Below are 16,826 nucleotides of genomic sequence, written 5' to 3'. Positions count from 1 at the left end.
ATCATCAAATCTTGTTTTATTAACGTAGACATCAAAAATATGAGTTTTAAATGGAAAAGTGAGATCATTTTGGTCAAAAATTCTGCGATAAAATAATGTAGGTAGATTACATGTCAGATGGATCTTAAAAAAAGTATAAAAAGTCACAACACACCAAGTAATCGGCCAAGATAATTAAGTTAAATTCAACACAAATACAAACCGTTTAAAACAAAAATGCAACTAATCACATGGACTTCTCGGAATGAAACTATCACGGGAGCATAATTGTTGAGGTCACACCACGCCCGCGCGCCACACACAGCACACTAACGCGTCTCGCTATTAAAAAAAACATAATTACAGCTAAAGGCAGACAAACAAACATGGGAGTGCACCTCAAAAATGCAATACTGACATACCACGGTATTAAATCGTGGTGGGCTTAAAAAAATGAAAGCAACAACAGTAATATTACACTTGTGCGCTATATCAGTTGGTTTGTAAGCGGTGGGGTATCAGTAGTGCTGTTGCCACGACGGGAGGTGGACCTCACTTGCTGTGATTGTGTTGTGTCGGGATTTTGTGAAATGATGTGGTTATTGTTTGCTGCTTTACTCGTTTTTGCGAGGCATGCTGATTGTGGTGGTGAGTAGGAGGAATACGAGCGCCTTTGCCATTGAAAAAAAATAAAAATGTCAAAGTTGCAATAGTTGTCGGCTTCGTAACCTGTATTTATAATTCCCGCGGGAACTTATTAAAATTCTTGAGATAACTCGCGTAGTAATTAGGGACTTTTTTAAAAATAATTTTGCATCGATCGGTTTTATGATGTCAAATGGTAGCCTGCGATACAAAATTGATGTGAACTTTTTTAAATTAAGAATGTTGACTCATAAAGATAAATGAACATCTTTTCTAATTTACACAAAAAAAAAAACAAAGCGTCGGTATCGGGAAACATACAGCCAATTATTTTAAAAATGTTTTTAAGTAAAATATCAACATAACGTGACCGTAATAATAAAGCATGCCGCCAAAAGTTCTCAGAATCCCTTTGCCCCGGTTTCCTGTTACGGGTTACCTTATCTACATTTTGCTGTTAATGAACTTACGTCGGATAGTTAAGCTTTTATCTGGACGTTCATTAATAAATAATAATTATTTAGCGACTTCTTTTTTTATTTCTTATCGCATCTTTCATTACGGCAGTTGATTAAGTGTGTGTTAGGTCATTTCCTTTGTATGCCATTATTTTATTTTCTGTAGTATTAATTTACTTATCGGGTTTGATAATTATGCTAATGACGTGGACGTTGGTGTTGATATCCGGATTACAAACAGTTAAAATTTGACTGATGGTCTGTAACTTGATAATTGTGCGATAAATGCAATGCATGCATAAATTATTAGGCATAAACATCAAATATGTTACTTTATTACTTCTTGTTACAAACAGGAAAGCGATTTTGCTTAGACGCGTCTTTGGGTTTTTCCTTCCTTAGTTTATATTCGTTTTTTTTTTACTTAAATAAAAAGGTTTAAATGGATACCTACTTACTACATAAATACACAAGTATTTATTATTAACATCTCACATTTTTGTAAATCCACACCAATATTTAGGTTATTAAGTACTTCAAATCAACGATATGAGTTGTTTCCTGGAATTATTATAAACTAAAAACAATATGTAACAGACCGTGGCGTGCATCAGGCAAACTTTAGCAAATTGGCACGGTAGACATGTGGACAATATTAAATAAGGTCTTGCTTTTTCTCCCCAAAAGGGTAAACCTCTGCCTTTTTTATATGACCACAGGAAAGTGACGCCACTGCACCTAATGGTAAGGAGTGGGGTCCAATAGAATATCGACTGACGAGAGATGATTACCCCTCGACACTCGACAGAATTATGCCGGCCTATTGCAACCGAATATACACAATGTTCCCGGAACGCGATATACTTACGTCAGCCACTATGGCGGGTTTTAATACCTTGTGTACGGTGGTCGCTATCCGGGCGGATATAAAATATATCCTACCACCAGAAAAACCTGTCTAACTCTATATCTCTACAGATTCGACATAACTTCGCCATATGTGTTGCTCGCGTGAAAGAATTTCCCGCTACAAAAGTCCCTTAAACACTATAGCCATTGAAAGCACCATCTTTACAATGCTAGCGCCATATATTTAAAAACCTGATTAAAAAGTACAATATTTCTATGGGAGCAAATTACTGGGATAAAAAAAACCTATATGGTAATCCAGGATGTGGTCTACCCGCGTGCCAAATTCCATTCAATACCGTTCAGCTGTTTTTGCGTTTACTTATAAAAATATTCAAGCACTCACTTTTCGTATTTATATAAGTTGCAGTTATATCGGACACAAATTTTGGACAACATAAATGCTCTAATCAATTACTTTACACATTTTTGTACTCGACTAAGGAAACCGTTTACCCTTGGAACCATAGTTGAATTATCAAGAATTATCACTATTACCAAGAAAAAATCCTGAGTTCATAAGCTAATATAAATAAATATGAGTAAGTTTTGCGGATTCCATAAATGGTTTTGTTAAAGAATGTTAGGCTACTTATTTACTCATGGAATGAATATATTTTTTTTGTCGTACCCCGTGTCAACACCGGGGGAAGCCCACGAATGCGATACTGGAATCCCTTTGCTTAGCGACTGCAGGGTCCTGGAAGAAAGTTGGGAGGGGACAGCTGGCAAGGAAATTTGGGGGAAGGACAAGGAAACCTCTTAAGATGGAAGGAGGGGAGAAGGCTAAGAACTGTTCGCGAGCCCTTATAGTCCTCAATGTGAATTGGCAACCATGAGGTATACACTTAACTGTGTGCCTAGAGCCGCGACAAATGTTCCCCAGTGCATGGGCGTGGATTCGGTGTGGAGACAGAGCGCACAAGAATTGCCTGGAGGAGGGGGGAATGAATATAATTGGTCAATACGGATCCACCCTAGATTAGTATTTATGACTGAAGGTATTATTTTTTATACGAGGATGACAAAGTGACCCAAATGTACCTAATGGTAAGCGAGGTCCACATATAATGTCGGCTGGTGAGAGATGATTACCTCTTGCTAGTCGATAGAATTATGCTGGCTTTTTTGAACCGGAGATACACAAACTAACCCTCACAGGATACTCACGTGAGCCGCTATGCCAAGTTTTAACACCTTGTGTACGGTTGCTATCCGGCTGAATATAAAATATACCTATACATTAGACCTCTATTATGAACTTGTAATTCCAATCCGAGCGAGAGGGCTTTTAGAGGGAGCTCTGTCTCTTTGTAGTGACTGTCATATCAAAAATATACAACACGATGGTACTTATCCTGGTGGTAGCTCACAAGGCGTATACAAAATATATCCTACAACTAGCATATAATCATCATCATCAGCCCTGTATTATATACTGTCCCACTGCTAGGCACGGGCCTCCTCTACTACTGAGAGGGATTAGGCCTTAGTCCATCACGCTGGCCTAGTGCGGATTGGTAGACACACCCTCAAAATTCCTATAGAGAACTTCTCAGGTATGTAGGTTTCCTCACGATGTTTTCCTTCACCGATTAAGCGATAATTCACAAAGAATACACACACAATTTTTTACAAAATTCAGAACTGTGTGCCCTTGGGTTTTGAACCTGCCGACATTCTTCTCCGCAGTCCGTTCCACACCCAACTAGGCTATCGATATATTATAGCATATAATACTTGTGTTGAACTCGATGAGGGGCAGTAGCTTTCTCCTGCAACCTCCCCCCTCCCCTAGGTACTTCGATGCGGTGCATACGACACAATATTGTTATTGTAAACAATCAATGTACTGGTTGCTAATTTTGATGTGATTCAATAAAAATACAATTTTCTTGAATAAACAATCCTTGAATCTGTTTACCATTGATTATTGAGTAAAAGTTATTTATGTTCTCAAGGAAAAGGTAAAAATGACTGATTTTTGAATTATTGACTCAATCACAAGGTAAATGTGAAGATTGACTCACTCCTATATCTGTTAAAAAGTATATTTAAAACGTAAAGAAAAGTATAAATTCGAAATCTGCCATTTATTGATTACTAGATGATGCGCGCAGCTCTGCCCGCGTCAAAGCGTTTTCTATTAAATTATCTATCACATTCTACGAAGCCAGCGCCGTACATTTAAAAAATATGTTTTTTTTTTATTTATTTATTTGTTTAGGGTTCTTGTCCAGGGTGTATGGCTGAGAGCCTTTGCCTTCTCCTTAAGGAGTAAATCAAACTAAAAAAAAGGGTTCTTGTCCACAAAAACGTACCAACCCTATGGTATAGAGAAAAAAAAAACAGATTTAAAAAATCCACTAGCAGCTAATACCGGGATAAAAGTGTAAATCCAGGACATGGTCCCCTCATATGCAAAATCTCATATAAATCCGTTCAGGTGTTTCTGCGTTTACTTTAATATCAACATCTAAACATTTGAACAAACTTTCACATTTATATTAGTAAAAAATCCCTGATCTGTGTTATTCTCCCCCAGTGACTGTCCTGAGTCGAGGTTCGTAACCCGGTAGTGGGTTGCCCACATGGTCGCCTTTAAGGGTTGCGAGCATCTGAAACGCTTACCAAAAAGTCTGGTGTGTTTATATAAGCCGACCCTTGCCAGGCTAACAAATCTAAGCCAGGTTAAAAATAGTAAGAAGTAAGATAAGACTAGGCGCTTTTCGAGGTTTCGCCGTCGACATAAACTTTTCCTAGTTTAAAAGTCCAACTATATACTTTCACTGCAACCATCTAAAGTGCAATCTTTACGAGACTATTGTAGCAAATTATTATGATAAAGAGTATAGTGCTGATCTAAGAAATGGTCTATCCACGTGCTAAATTTCATCCAAATTTGTCGAGCGGCTTCTGCTTTTACTTTTAACAAATATTTCGTATTCAAGTGCCTATAATATTTATAAAATAAACGGAGATAAGATTTTACACGTTATATGGGTGTTTTTACTAATGAGTTAGGATGGATTTGTGTATGAACAATGATGACTAATATAAAGATGGTGTAACTATTGCATTGCTTTAATATGAGCTTATTTCATTATTAAATGCAACATAAAAATTGCCTTGACCATCTTTTAAAATAAGGCAATTAAAGCTTTTTTATCCAATTTCAAAAAAGGAGGAGGTTCTCAATTTGCTTTTTTTTAATGTTTGTTACCACAGAACTAACTCATTTATTAACCGATTTCGATTTGTTTTTATTTGAAAGGCTTTCCAGATTTATAAGTTGGTTGTGGAACGGACTGCCAAGACGAATGTCCCAAGGGCACACACCTCTGACTTTACTAAAATCATGTGTGTATTCTTTGTGAATTTATCGTTCGCTTTAACGATGAAGGAAAACATCGTGAGGAAACCTGCACATCTGAGAAGTTCTCTATAGGAATTTCGAAGGTGTGTGAAGTCTACCAATCCGTACTAGGCCAGCGTGGTGGACTAAGGCCAAATCCCTCTCAGTAGTAGAGGAGGCCCGTGCTCAGCAGTGGGCAAGTATATAATACAGGGCTGATATTATTATTATTCCCAGATTAGGCACATTTATTAAAATCCGGTTCAATACCTAGTTTAGTTTTTAAACCGAAATAACTAAAAAAGCCGCCATTTACAATAAACGACCTCAATACGTTTCTGTCTATCTCTATGGACCAATCAGAACGAAGCTTTTTTGACATGCTTATAAATAAGTTATTTTGATTGGTTCAAAATAACTCGTTTGTAAGTTTGTTCGGAATCGAATTGAAGATTGAGATTGGGATTGAAAAGGGTTGTATGTATGTGTTTCCAAGTAAACGAAATTGCGAATCTTGCTTTCCCGTCACTTTCTCAGTAGTGTATTCATGTTGGGTTCTGTTGGCTTCATTTCTTATTTCTGACATACATAGCGTCACGCTGTTTTCCCTTTTCAGGCGTAGGCAGAGGTATAAGACCTCGGTGCAATAGTCAGATCGCGTGCGCAATACAATACGCCCCCGAGACAGTCTATTTCTTATTACAAGCACAAAAAGTAAAAAAAAAAAAATTTACAATTAAGCTGCCTTCAAAAAACACTAAAACCATAAAAATATTTAATTTAACAGGTATGATTAAGTTGACTAATTAAATTGTTAGGTAAGCTAGATAAATACGAGTATAATAATGAATAAAGGGAAAAAATACATAAAGTTCAATTTTAATTAGTCACCAACTCCAAATTAGGTATCCGGTAAATACCTGTTATGTTAAATTATTTTTAGGTTTTTACTTATATCAAATTTACATTAATAGCTATAATCTTTCAATATTCCAATATTTTCCTCGAATAGCAGCCATATTATAACGTTCGTCTTTAATACCTTACTCGTGATTTTTTTGTTGCCGTGCAATCTTTCTTTAAATTATTTGACGAAGTTTTATTGAATTGTTATCAACATTTCGCCGACTGTTTGGCGCCATCAGTCCGGCTTGACGACTGACCACAAATACTCTCAACAATAAATCACAATTCAAGTGCAAAGTCCGCCAATTGAAAACTGAAAAATATATTATAAATCAATCGATATAATAAACGAGAAAGCTCGATTGCTCGCAATTGAGAATGATTGTACAAATTTGTTTCATGCCTTCTGCGTTTCATCTTTTTTACTGACGATCTATGATTCATTTTGTTTAATTTAAGATTTGAATTAAGAAGTCTGCACTGTTAAATAAATGTACAGTCTAGACTTTTGATTTATGACTGTTAGCTTTAAATGTCTTGGTGCTTAGGTTTTGGAAAAGGTTTCAATCATTCTCGCTTTACCGGTAAAGGAATATAGCGTGAGAAAATGTATATTTTGTCTATTTCTGCAACCAAGCAATAGTGTGTCGTCATTGTTGTGTTCCGGTTTAAAGGATATTGTAGCCAGTGTAACTACTGGACATAATGAGACTTAACATCTCACGTCACGGGATGGCGAGCGCAGTGGAATACCAAACAATATTTTGTATTTCAAGGTGTTGGATGGTGTTTCTACTGTTTATGAGTGGTCGTATCGCTTACCATCAGGCGAACTGCAAGCTCGTCTCGTCATCGAAAGCAACAAAAAAAGGCAGACCCTTTCCTCCTAATGGAATAGCAAATGGGCCTGGCGATGTTTTTTTCAGTGGGGTAAGACGGAATGATCTCACTTCAACAAGGATATTAGAATCTTCACTGATTTCATCACAGAACAAATCTTACCAACACGGAAACCAATTTTCCCACAGAATAATTTTATTGTCATCAAATAATTGCGTGCAATCAATAGTCAGCGTGATTGTTCTAAATTATGACATCTGAATGTCATTATGTTTTGTAATTCTCAATGGCAAGGGCAAGAACGTCGCCAGCCGATGGCCCAGGGGGGGGGGGGGGGGGGCAAGTTGATATAGAGAATGAGAAAAGTATGAATTGTAGGTAAAGTCAAGATTACATGTTCCTCCCCGACTCCGCCTCTCCCGCTTTAACAATAACATATAGCAGAGCGTAATTGAGCGTACGGGAATGATCGATCAAGTCTAAAGACTTAAGTTTCTACTGTTTCTGAGCGGTCGTATCGCTTACTATCAGGCGAACGGCAAGCTTATCTCCTCATTCAAAACATTCGGAAATCACACTTATACGCTGTACCTCTTTATATTAGTTTAACACAGAAGTCCTACCCCGACCCATTCATTCTGTAGACAAATATGAAATTAATGCAAGGAATACTAAACAAGCCACTTAGCAACAGGTTCATTTAAATAAATTCGCCAATATAAAAACAACTTAGCAACACGAACATACGAAAACCTCACGATCCAAAATAAACAAAATGGGAATAAATTTGCATTGTTATTAGGACGTTTGAACCGATTCCTTTGCCGATAAGGTACCGTTAAGATGGCAGAGTTTACTACACTGCCGGACAAGGGACCGTTTGAAATAAACAATTTATTTAATACTGGTTTGTCTTATTGCTACGGTTTGTTCGAAAGCCTCGGTGACGACAGTACTTATATTGCATGCGCGGTACGACAGCACTCTGAGGTCCTGGGTTTGATCCCTTTTCGGGCAGTAATATTTGGGTTTTTGAGCTTAGTATCAGCTCGGAGTCTGGAATTTGTGACAGGTTCGCCTCCTATCACATCATGCGACGGAACACACTTGGCGAAAAGTGGGTGCGCTGGTTGCGCCTCTGCTTACCCCTTCGGGGATAAAAATGTAATGTGAGTGTGGTTTGTGTCTTATAGGAGTTTTCGTGAGAGAAAATAAATTAAAAGAAATATACTCACTGTGTACCTAATGACGAGCATTTAGATCTAGAAAGTCGAAATTTTGCAATTTATGACGTATACGAGCATAAGTAGAGGCGAAAATGCTATGAAATGAAATAATATATCGTTAAAATGACGTGTACGATATTTCGTAGCCAAATACACAAAAAAGTATAATTTCAAAATGTCTCAAAGAGCATATTGGAATTAAAAATGCATTTAAAGTAAATACATGCATAATTCATAAATTAAAAAGTCTTTAGAGACAAGATAGCGTTAAACGCTTATTAAAATAACCCAATTCAATTACTTATAAAAGATTATTAATCAACATTCATTGATAACCTTTACAATTATAAAAATAGTCTCGTACTCTGAGTTTTATCATTTTGCCACGGGCGTGCGTCAATATTTCATTAGGTTGGCGCCGCCTTGTACTTCGCAGTTAATACACATCGAGCTGTAGACTGAGAATTGGCAAGTCGACGATTTATTTCAATTAAAACGGATAAATCAATTACAATCATTAAATTAATAATAACAAAATATAACTACAGTAAAAAAAATACAGATCAATAATGTACTTAATAACTACATAAAATGTGCGGTATCATCATCGACATATATGTACTACGTACTAGATTTGGCGTTCCGAACATTCAATGTGTTCAACTGAATTGAACTGCAATCCATTCAAGCTGACTTTATTGACAGCTTCTGATTGTGTATGGAGTGGCACTCATGCTATAAGAACTCGAGTCTAAGTGTAAACCTAGATTTGAATACAAAATATTAGTCAAATAAGCAAAATTATAGGTTGTCCAAATAAATAAATAGGATATAACAGTGACGTTTTGGTTGCCATTTTACTTCAGATTTTAAATAAATAGTTTAAATGGACTTTGGTATTGTATATAAAACTGTATCCACGTAACTTGTCCCCGAGTGTACTATAGATACCAGATCTACCTGACCGGGCGAGCAAGTTCGAGGGCATTAGCCGAGCTTGTCCTCTGTGAATCATAACACCATGTAATGCACCGAGCGTGTTCTTACATGCATCGCTACACACTCGTGTCAATTGCAGATTTGGTTCATGGCTAACGTTGCCTTCAGTGTAAAATAGATATGGAAATGCGCGGGAATTTCATATTCTATATTCAAATTGTTATTTTTTTAAATTTGCAGGCACAGAAATCGTGTGTTTTAAGCCGAGTTTAAGGGATGAAAAGTTATTTTGTACTTCCTCACTGTTTATTTCTTCCTTCCATGAATATATTAAAGTATTTACTATTTAAATAAGTTCCTACGACTTCAAAATAAGCGGTATTATGCCACGTTTTGGACAACTTCGTTTATGGTATAAGAAGATCGGTTTGTCTGAGTTGACAGCTTTAGTTTAATGTTTAACTAACTTACGAAAAACAATATGTTAAGAATTTAAATTTGAAGTAAAGAAATACGTAAGACTAGGTAGTATGCTCGTAAGACTATAGCCTATCCTCTAAGGACGAAGAAAAAAAAATATGTTTAACTATGTTTAGTTTCCCTTCCTCTATTATGTTATCTGGTAATATTTACTTCTATCGCAAACGTGACGCGCGGGAAATCCACATCACAAGATCATAAATACAATAATTAATTGATATCAATAACGTCATAATTTTAGGAAAAAAAAATATATTAATGGCAAAGTTACCTACGATCTTGATCTATACGGTAGCAAAGAGGAACTTTATGACTCTGGCAATAGAGTTCTTTTTATATAGGCACGTATAGTTCTACTGCACCTGACGGTAAGGATTGGTAGTCAGATAGAACGTGGACTGACGAGCAGTGGCGAAAGCTGAAACTTTCCGAAAGGGAACCCAATACAACATATAGGTACTAATATAAATAAGGTTTGCCAATCGTACTAATGATAATTAGATTCTACATAAAGGAAAGCCGGTAGGAATCTGCTTTTATGGACACTCATATACAGTATGGCCCATTGACGCATATTCTATAGACACGAACGTCCATATAACTATTTGTTCAAAATCTGAACTAAAATGGCAACCAAAACGTCACTGTTATAACCTATTTATTCACTTGAATAACAAATAATTTCACTTATTTCAATAATATTTTTTATTCAAATCAAGGTTTACACTTAAGCTCGTGTTCTTTTATCACGAGCGCCACTCCGTACACAACCACAAGCTGTCAATATTGACCATACTAAAGTCAGTTTGAATGGACTGCAGTTCAATTCTGTTGATGTAGTACATATATATCGATGGTATGGTTTAATAGGTTTCTTTTTGTCCCGGTAAAGGTAGGACAGAGTGGACTTATCCCGGGATACGCGAGCAATCACAGTATATTATATAGAAATAATATAATATATAGAAATATAAATAAATGAAATAATTTCATAAGACAGCGCGTGGATGGTATCTGCAGGAGAACACCCGAAGCCGATAGCGATAACATTTGACTCACACGCTTCTAATCGTCCATTGTCCGCTATTTGGGCAAGTTCATTATTACTGAATGACAATTGAATTGGCTCTACAAATATGTATGGCGTGGTGCAAATTTTATATATACTTACCATTTCTATTTATAGAATTCTCATACATAGTTTTGGGCACTGCGCAGACGCTGTTTGTTTCCGTAAACAGTACGGAACTGATTGTTTTTTTATTGATTGAGTACGCAATTAACAATCACAAATAATAATACTTATTATTATAAAAACTATTATTAATTTATACACAAACTGCCGATGATTTGAGTCTTGAGCCTTGCCATCAGAGTGAAAAATATTTTTATAAGCTTTTAAAACATATATACTTACATGTGAAAAAAGAAAAACAAAATAAAAAAAAAGTTATAAAAACTTTAAGTAATATTTGCACGTCGAAAATGACATTTTGTGACGCTATTTATTGAGTACTGTAATAATATGCTAATATCTTTATATAATCACAATCTTGTAAATATTTTTTTATTTAATTACTATTAAGTTCTTGAAGCACCTTGTACAGTGGTGTAGTGTTTTGGCTATGAATTGACAGCGTCTGCGGGATACCTTAATATTTGTAGTCACTGAGGTTATGAATAACAAGATATCTTACTTTGATTTTCCTTTTTCTATATGGAAACGACAAAGTGACCTACTGCATCTGATTGTAAGCAGAATGGGATTCAGATAGAATGTAAACTCACAAAACATAAGTACCCCTCGCCAGTCAACACAATTATGCCGGCCTTTTCGAACCGAATATACACAGGCTGATCCCGTTTTTTATCCCTTGTGTACGATCGCTATCCACCAGCCCAGATTCCAACTTTCCTTACGAAAGCTAATGGAAAGGCGATAAACGTTTCCCACCAATTATTTCGCTTACTAGGAAACAGTATTGTTTATATTTGATAGCGATGAACGCAAGCGTTGTAGTAGAGATAACATTACTAGGAAATTTGTCAATGAATACATTTTGTTATAATTTAATATTGTCTTATAATATCGGTTTATAAGCAGTGTAGACTTTCTATAAAGCCTTGTTTGGACTGAACACCGTTCTGGAGACCGAAAATACTAATGTAGCCGGTAGCCCGAAAGAATGAATGAAATGAATGAAAAGAATGTCGTGTATCATGCTGTCAAATCCCAAAATTTGGTCTTGGTCTACTTATTTCGTGCCCGCCCAGGGTCTGTGTGTGATCACAGTTGGTGATAAGTATGTGCCCTGGTTGCACCTCTGCCGACCCCTTCAGAAGTAAAAGGTGTGTGTATGTGCATGTGCCTTTAAAACAACGCAGATCAACGGTACTTGATAGTCTTAAGTCATTGGCCTCAGATTATAAAATAATTGAGGAGGTCTCTATTATTTTATGACGATAAAATTTATAAAACATTGTATTTCGATGGATAGTCGATAATTTAAGAATGAGTTGAATAACTTATTGACGTCAGAGATATAAAAGAAACGTCGAAGATAAACAAGCAAAGATCTCATACAAAATAATTGTATTTTATTATAAACGTCTATTTTGTAGTAAAAGTTATTTTTAGGTTAGAATTTGGACATGTTGCCCGTTATCATTGGCGAGAAGTAATTACTGAACCAATTGTTTGCAGCTATTAATAGAACTGCAATAATTGCGAAGGTTAAAGGGCAAATTGAGGATCGGTCGGGCGCGCTGCGTCGCCCGAAACGCGTCACGTGGGTTTTGACAGCCGTCAAATTGTGGCGCGAAAATTAACTGTCACTTTTATTTTTTAAAACAAAGGCAGCGTGTTATTCGTCTTGTAATAACCTGGGTTTTAATTGTAATTTGGGTCTAATCACCGTATATCTTAACTCAAATGATTGGTTGTCACTTGAAGTACGAGATACTTAAATAGGTATTAATGTTTTTTTTTCGTTCCAGCACTAAGATGTCCGGAAGGAAGTTCCTGTACAGCCGAGGAAGAATCAAAAGGTAAATGTTTAAAATTGAATCTATACTTACCTAATAATTAAGTAAACATATATTAAATAAAATGTTATGTAATCAACATCGACAATACGTTTTTGAATGTTTGGTATTACCATACCGAAATTCGATGGAGCACGCAAAGCTCTTACAACTTAATGATATACTTGGACCAATCCACTTCTATCCTATAACATATCGGTTAGGTAATCGATCAAGTTCACATTTTATTCTTTTAGAACTGTTTACATATATATATTATATATATTTTAATACAAAGTCCCCTTTTCTGTCTGTCTTCATGTTATCGTTTTCTTAAAATCTACTTTTACGGATTTTTATGTAATTTTATATGGAGATAGTTTAAGACCCTAGGAAGGTTATAGGCTAATTTCTATCCCGGGAAAACATATAGCGGGTCTTATATCCTGAAAAACTCCATCATTCTTGTGAAGCAGCGAGCAAAAGCTAATTAAAAAAATAATATTCCATCTAAAAAATGTAAGGTAGCAAAACTCACTGATCCCACTTCACAGTTATTTAATAACCTTTTAATGTTTAAAAAAAATATTCCAGCACCACCATTACCAGTCCCGAATAACCCTAGTCCACGAGAGGCGGAGTGCCAGCCGGGAAGCGAATGGGAGAGTAACTGCCACTCCTGCAAGTGCTCAGAGGCCGGCATAGCGGAGTGTTTGAAGCAAGCTGCCTGCGATAAAGAAGTTTCTGGTATTAATTTTGCAGATTTCTGGTATTAATTTAGCGATACGATAGCCTAGTTGGGTGTGGAACGGACGGCCAAGACGAATGCCCGCAGGTTCACATGCCAAGGGCACACACCTCTGACTATTCTAAAAAATCATGTGTGTATTCTTTGTGAATTTATCGTTCGCTTTAACGGTGAAGGAAAACATCGTGCGGAAACCTTCACACCTGAGAAGTTCTTTATAGGAATTTCGAAGGTGTGTGAAGTCTACCAATCCGCACTAGGCCAGCGTGGTGGACTAAGGCCTAATCCCTCTCAGTAGTAGAGGAGGCCCGTGCTCAGCAGTGGGCAAGTATATAATACAGGGCTGATATTATTTTATATTATTTGCAGAGAAATAATGGAGAAGGGTGTTTTGATGTCTCGCTCATTAAAGGCCCGTAATAAATGAATCGAATGGATTCTTAGCGTGAAAATTTATATCTATATCAATATAAAACTATTTCGAATTTTATCGCTGTATTTTTGTTGTTCTATTTAAATATTGTGCGCGGTGTTTGAAGTACAAATTTAAGTCTATTTTTTTTATACGTGGACCGCAAAGCCACTCCATCGCATCTGATGGTAAGTGGAGTGGGGTCCAATAGAATGTCGACTGACGAGAGATTACCCCTCGGCAGTCGACACAATTAGGCCTTGGAACCGGATATACACAGGCTGATCGCGGAACGCAACACACTTACGAGAGCCACTATGGCGGGTTTTAATACCTTGTGTACGGTGGTCGCTATCCGGGCGGATATAAAATATACCTTACTACCAGCCTTCGTTGTAATGTAACCAAAAAAAACCGCGCCAAAAAAAAGTGGGGGCGCAAGTATCGCCTCTTACTTCCCCTTTAGATATAAAACTATAGTTAAAAATGTAAAATTTATGTTTTTTTGCTATCGTGAGTGATGTTCATCTAGTTTTACGTGTTTTCAGCGGATCCCATCCGCTGCAAGCCGAACACGACCGTCGAGAGGGACTGCAACACTTGCATCTGTCTGGAAGGCGGATTAGGACTCTGCACCTTAAAGAGCTGTGCTAAAAACGGTGAGCAATTTACTGTATTTATTAGTTTTATTATTTTTTTACGATCCTTCGCGGCTTCACTTTGATAGCAGAACATCAGGGCTTCAAACTATCTCCATAACAAATTACTTGCAGTTTTGATCAAGAAAAAAGTTTTTCTGAGATAATAGTCATGTTATGTATTTTTTCGGGGTAAAAAGTAGCCTATGTCCTTCTTTGGTGACATTTTATTTACGTCATAATTATTATTTTTGTTGGCATAAGCCTAAACTTAGTATAAGCTAGTAATGCCCTGGCATCCTTCCTAGGATTTTGCAATCCAGTCTTTCTAAAGTTTGTACTGATTAGAGTACAAAAGCCCTAGATATTACACCTTTGTAATTTTACGATACCTTGTTCACAACACACAAAGTAAAGGAATCATAGAAAAATTGACCATTGTTTTTGTTCAGATCCGGAACTGCCCTCGGGCGAAGACTGCGCACCAGGAACCTCGTGGATGAATGAATGCAACCACTGCTGGTGCAGTTCGAGGGGCTACGGGGCTTGCACATTGAAAGGATGCTTCAATGATCCAGGTTTGTACTACAAAATAAATAAATTATTAAATTGAGGCCCAACTACAGCTAATGCAATAAGTCTACTGCAAAATATCTCAGATCAAACCACGTGACCACGAAGGCTGCAAAGTCTTCGTTACGTCGGGAAAAAATTAGAATATAAAAAACCGCGACAAAATTCGCTTAAACAAAGAAATCGTTATCTGTAACCAAAGTTTGGATTTATAATAAAATTTGTATAAGTTGAGTACCGCAAGTTATTTTTATCATGTAAATAATCACATGCTGACTTCTGCAAACTTTAAGGTTTGCAGGACTTGTGAATACAAACAGAACTATTTAAATATATTTCAAAGCCCTTGACATGGCCGTCTTGTTTTGATTACCGAATTTATTTATCTATTAGATCTACTGTTAGTTATATATTTACAAACTTCTAGAAAGTAATTCTAAGAAAAACTAAGTCCAACACGTGTTTGCCTGATCAGTAAACGGATTGTTTTCAGAGCCGAGCAGATACTGCGCTCCGAACACTTCGTGGAGGAAAGATTGTAACATCTGCCATTGTACTAGCCAGGGGCGGCCCGTCTGCACATTAATGGAATGCAGGGAAAATACGAGTGAGTTATTTTATACTAGGTGTGGGTCGCGGCTTCGTGAGGAAAGGCTTTCCTGCGAAGCCGCGACCACACAAGAGCAGATCCCGCTTTCCAAGGAAATAATAGTTGAGGTCTAGTTAGGACAGAACCTAATCAATTACAATAATAAATCTAATTACAATGTATAGTCTGTTATTGTTGAAACGTGATGAAATGAATTAAAAAACAAACCAAGAATATATTATGGCTTGCCCAGAAGAATACAAAGCCCGGGAGCGGGAGCAAAGGTTCTCGATTTTATCTTTTTGGTAGTTGGTGTTCACACGGTAGTGACGTAAAAAAATTGCAAGTTGAGATTGAGGTCTAGGGACCGGGGCCTGTAGTTACGCCCCTGCTCATCAACTATGAATTACAAAGGATTACGTAGCAATATACTTCGCTCCTCACCCTAATATATAAGGTGTCGAGTCTTTGTCCTTATAATACTAGTTATCAGTGGCGAAGTCTATAAGCGAATTCCTATCGGCTTCCCTTTTGTAATATATATAAGCAAACTATTCAATTAAATAGCATTATTAATAAATAAATATCTGTCTTTATAATACTAGGCGAAGGGTCTATAAACGGATTCCTAACGGCTTCCCTTTTGTAATATATATGAGCAAACTATTTAATTATATTTTATTATTAATTAATAAACATGTATAGCATAGTAGGTTAAAATCAGATTATAATTAGTATTAGTCGACATTTATGTTCACTTCCCTTTCGGAAAATTTCACTTATAGCTAAGTCCCACGATGCGAAACGCAACAGTACTCACATAATGTTGCTTTGTGGCAGAAATGGGCACCACAGTGGTACCTGGCCGGACCTATCATTCATAAATTAATTCATTCATTCATTCCAGGACCCTCTTTAGCCGAAATATATGAAGACAACTCGGAACACGAACAGAGATCGGTGAGTGACATATTTTAATCTGTAGTCCGACTAGGTTAACAAGAAAACTGTATTGAGGGCGCCACTTTCGCTTTTCGTTAATTACTTAGATCAATATTTTGCCACATGGTGCGGTTTTTATATTCCTGGTCAGGCTATAAGCATA

The 16,826-nt window shown here is 36.7% G+C and overlaps 1 protein-coding gene across 1 annotated transcript in view; it reads left to right on the top strand.

The window, feature by feature from the left end:
- Nucleotides 1–288: 288 nt before the first annotated feature.
- The window catches only part of LOC115450323, a 30,100-nt gene continuing 13,562 nt past the window's right edge, over nt 289–16,826 (top strand). The window contains exons 1-7 of the mRNA XM_030178315.2: nt 289–627; nt 12,735–12,785; nt 13,356–13,508; nt 14,470–14,580; nt 15,012–15,137; nt 15,626–15,739; nt 16,629–16,681. Of these exons, the coding sequence (XP_030034175.2) occupies nt 570–627; nt 12,735–12,785; nt 13,356–13,508; nt 14,470–14,580; nt 15,012–15,137; nt 15,626–15,739; nt 16,629–16,681 (666 nt within the window). The 5' untranslated portion in view covers nt 289–569. The remainder of the gene's footprint in view (nt 628–12,734; nt 12,786–13,355; nt 13,509–14,469; nt 14,581–15,011; nt 15,138–15,625; nt 15,740–16,628; nt 16,682–16,826) is intronic.

This window comes from Manduca sexta, chromosome 4, assembly GCF_014839805.1.
Source record: "Manduca sexta isolate Smith_Timp_Sample1 chromosome 4, JHU_Msex_v1.0, whole genome shotgun sequence".
Taxonomy (NCBI): Eukaryota; Metazoa; Arthropoda; class Insecta; order Lepidoptera; family Sphingidae; genus Manduca; species Manduca sexta.
The sequence above is the reverse complement of the archived record's forward strand: the minus strand, read 5'-3'. Positions and strand labels throughout refer to the sequence as shown.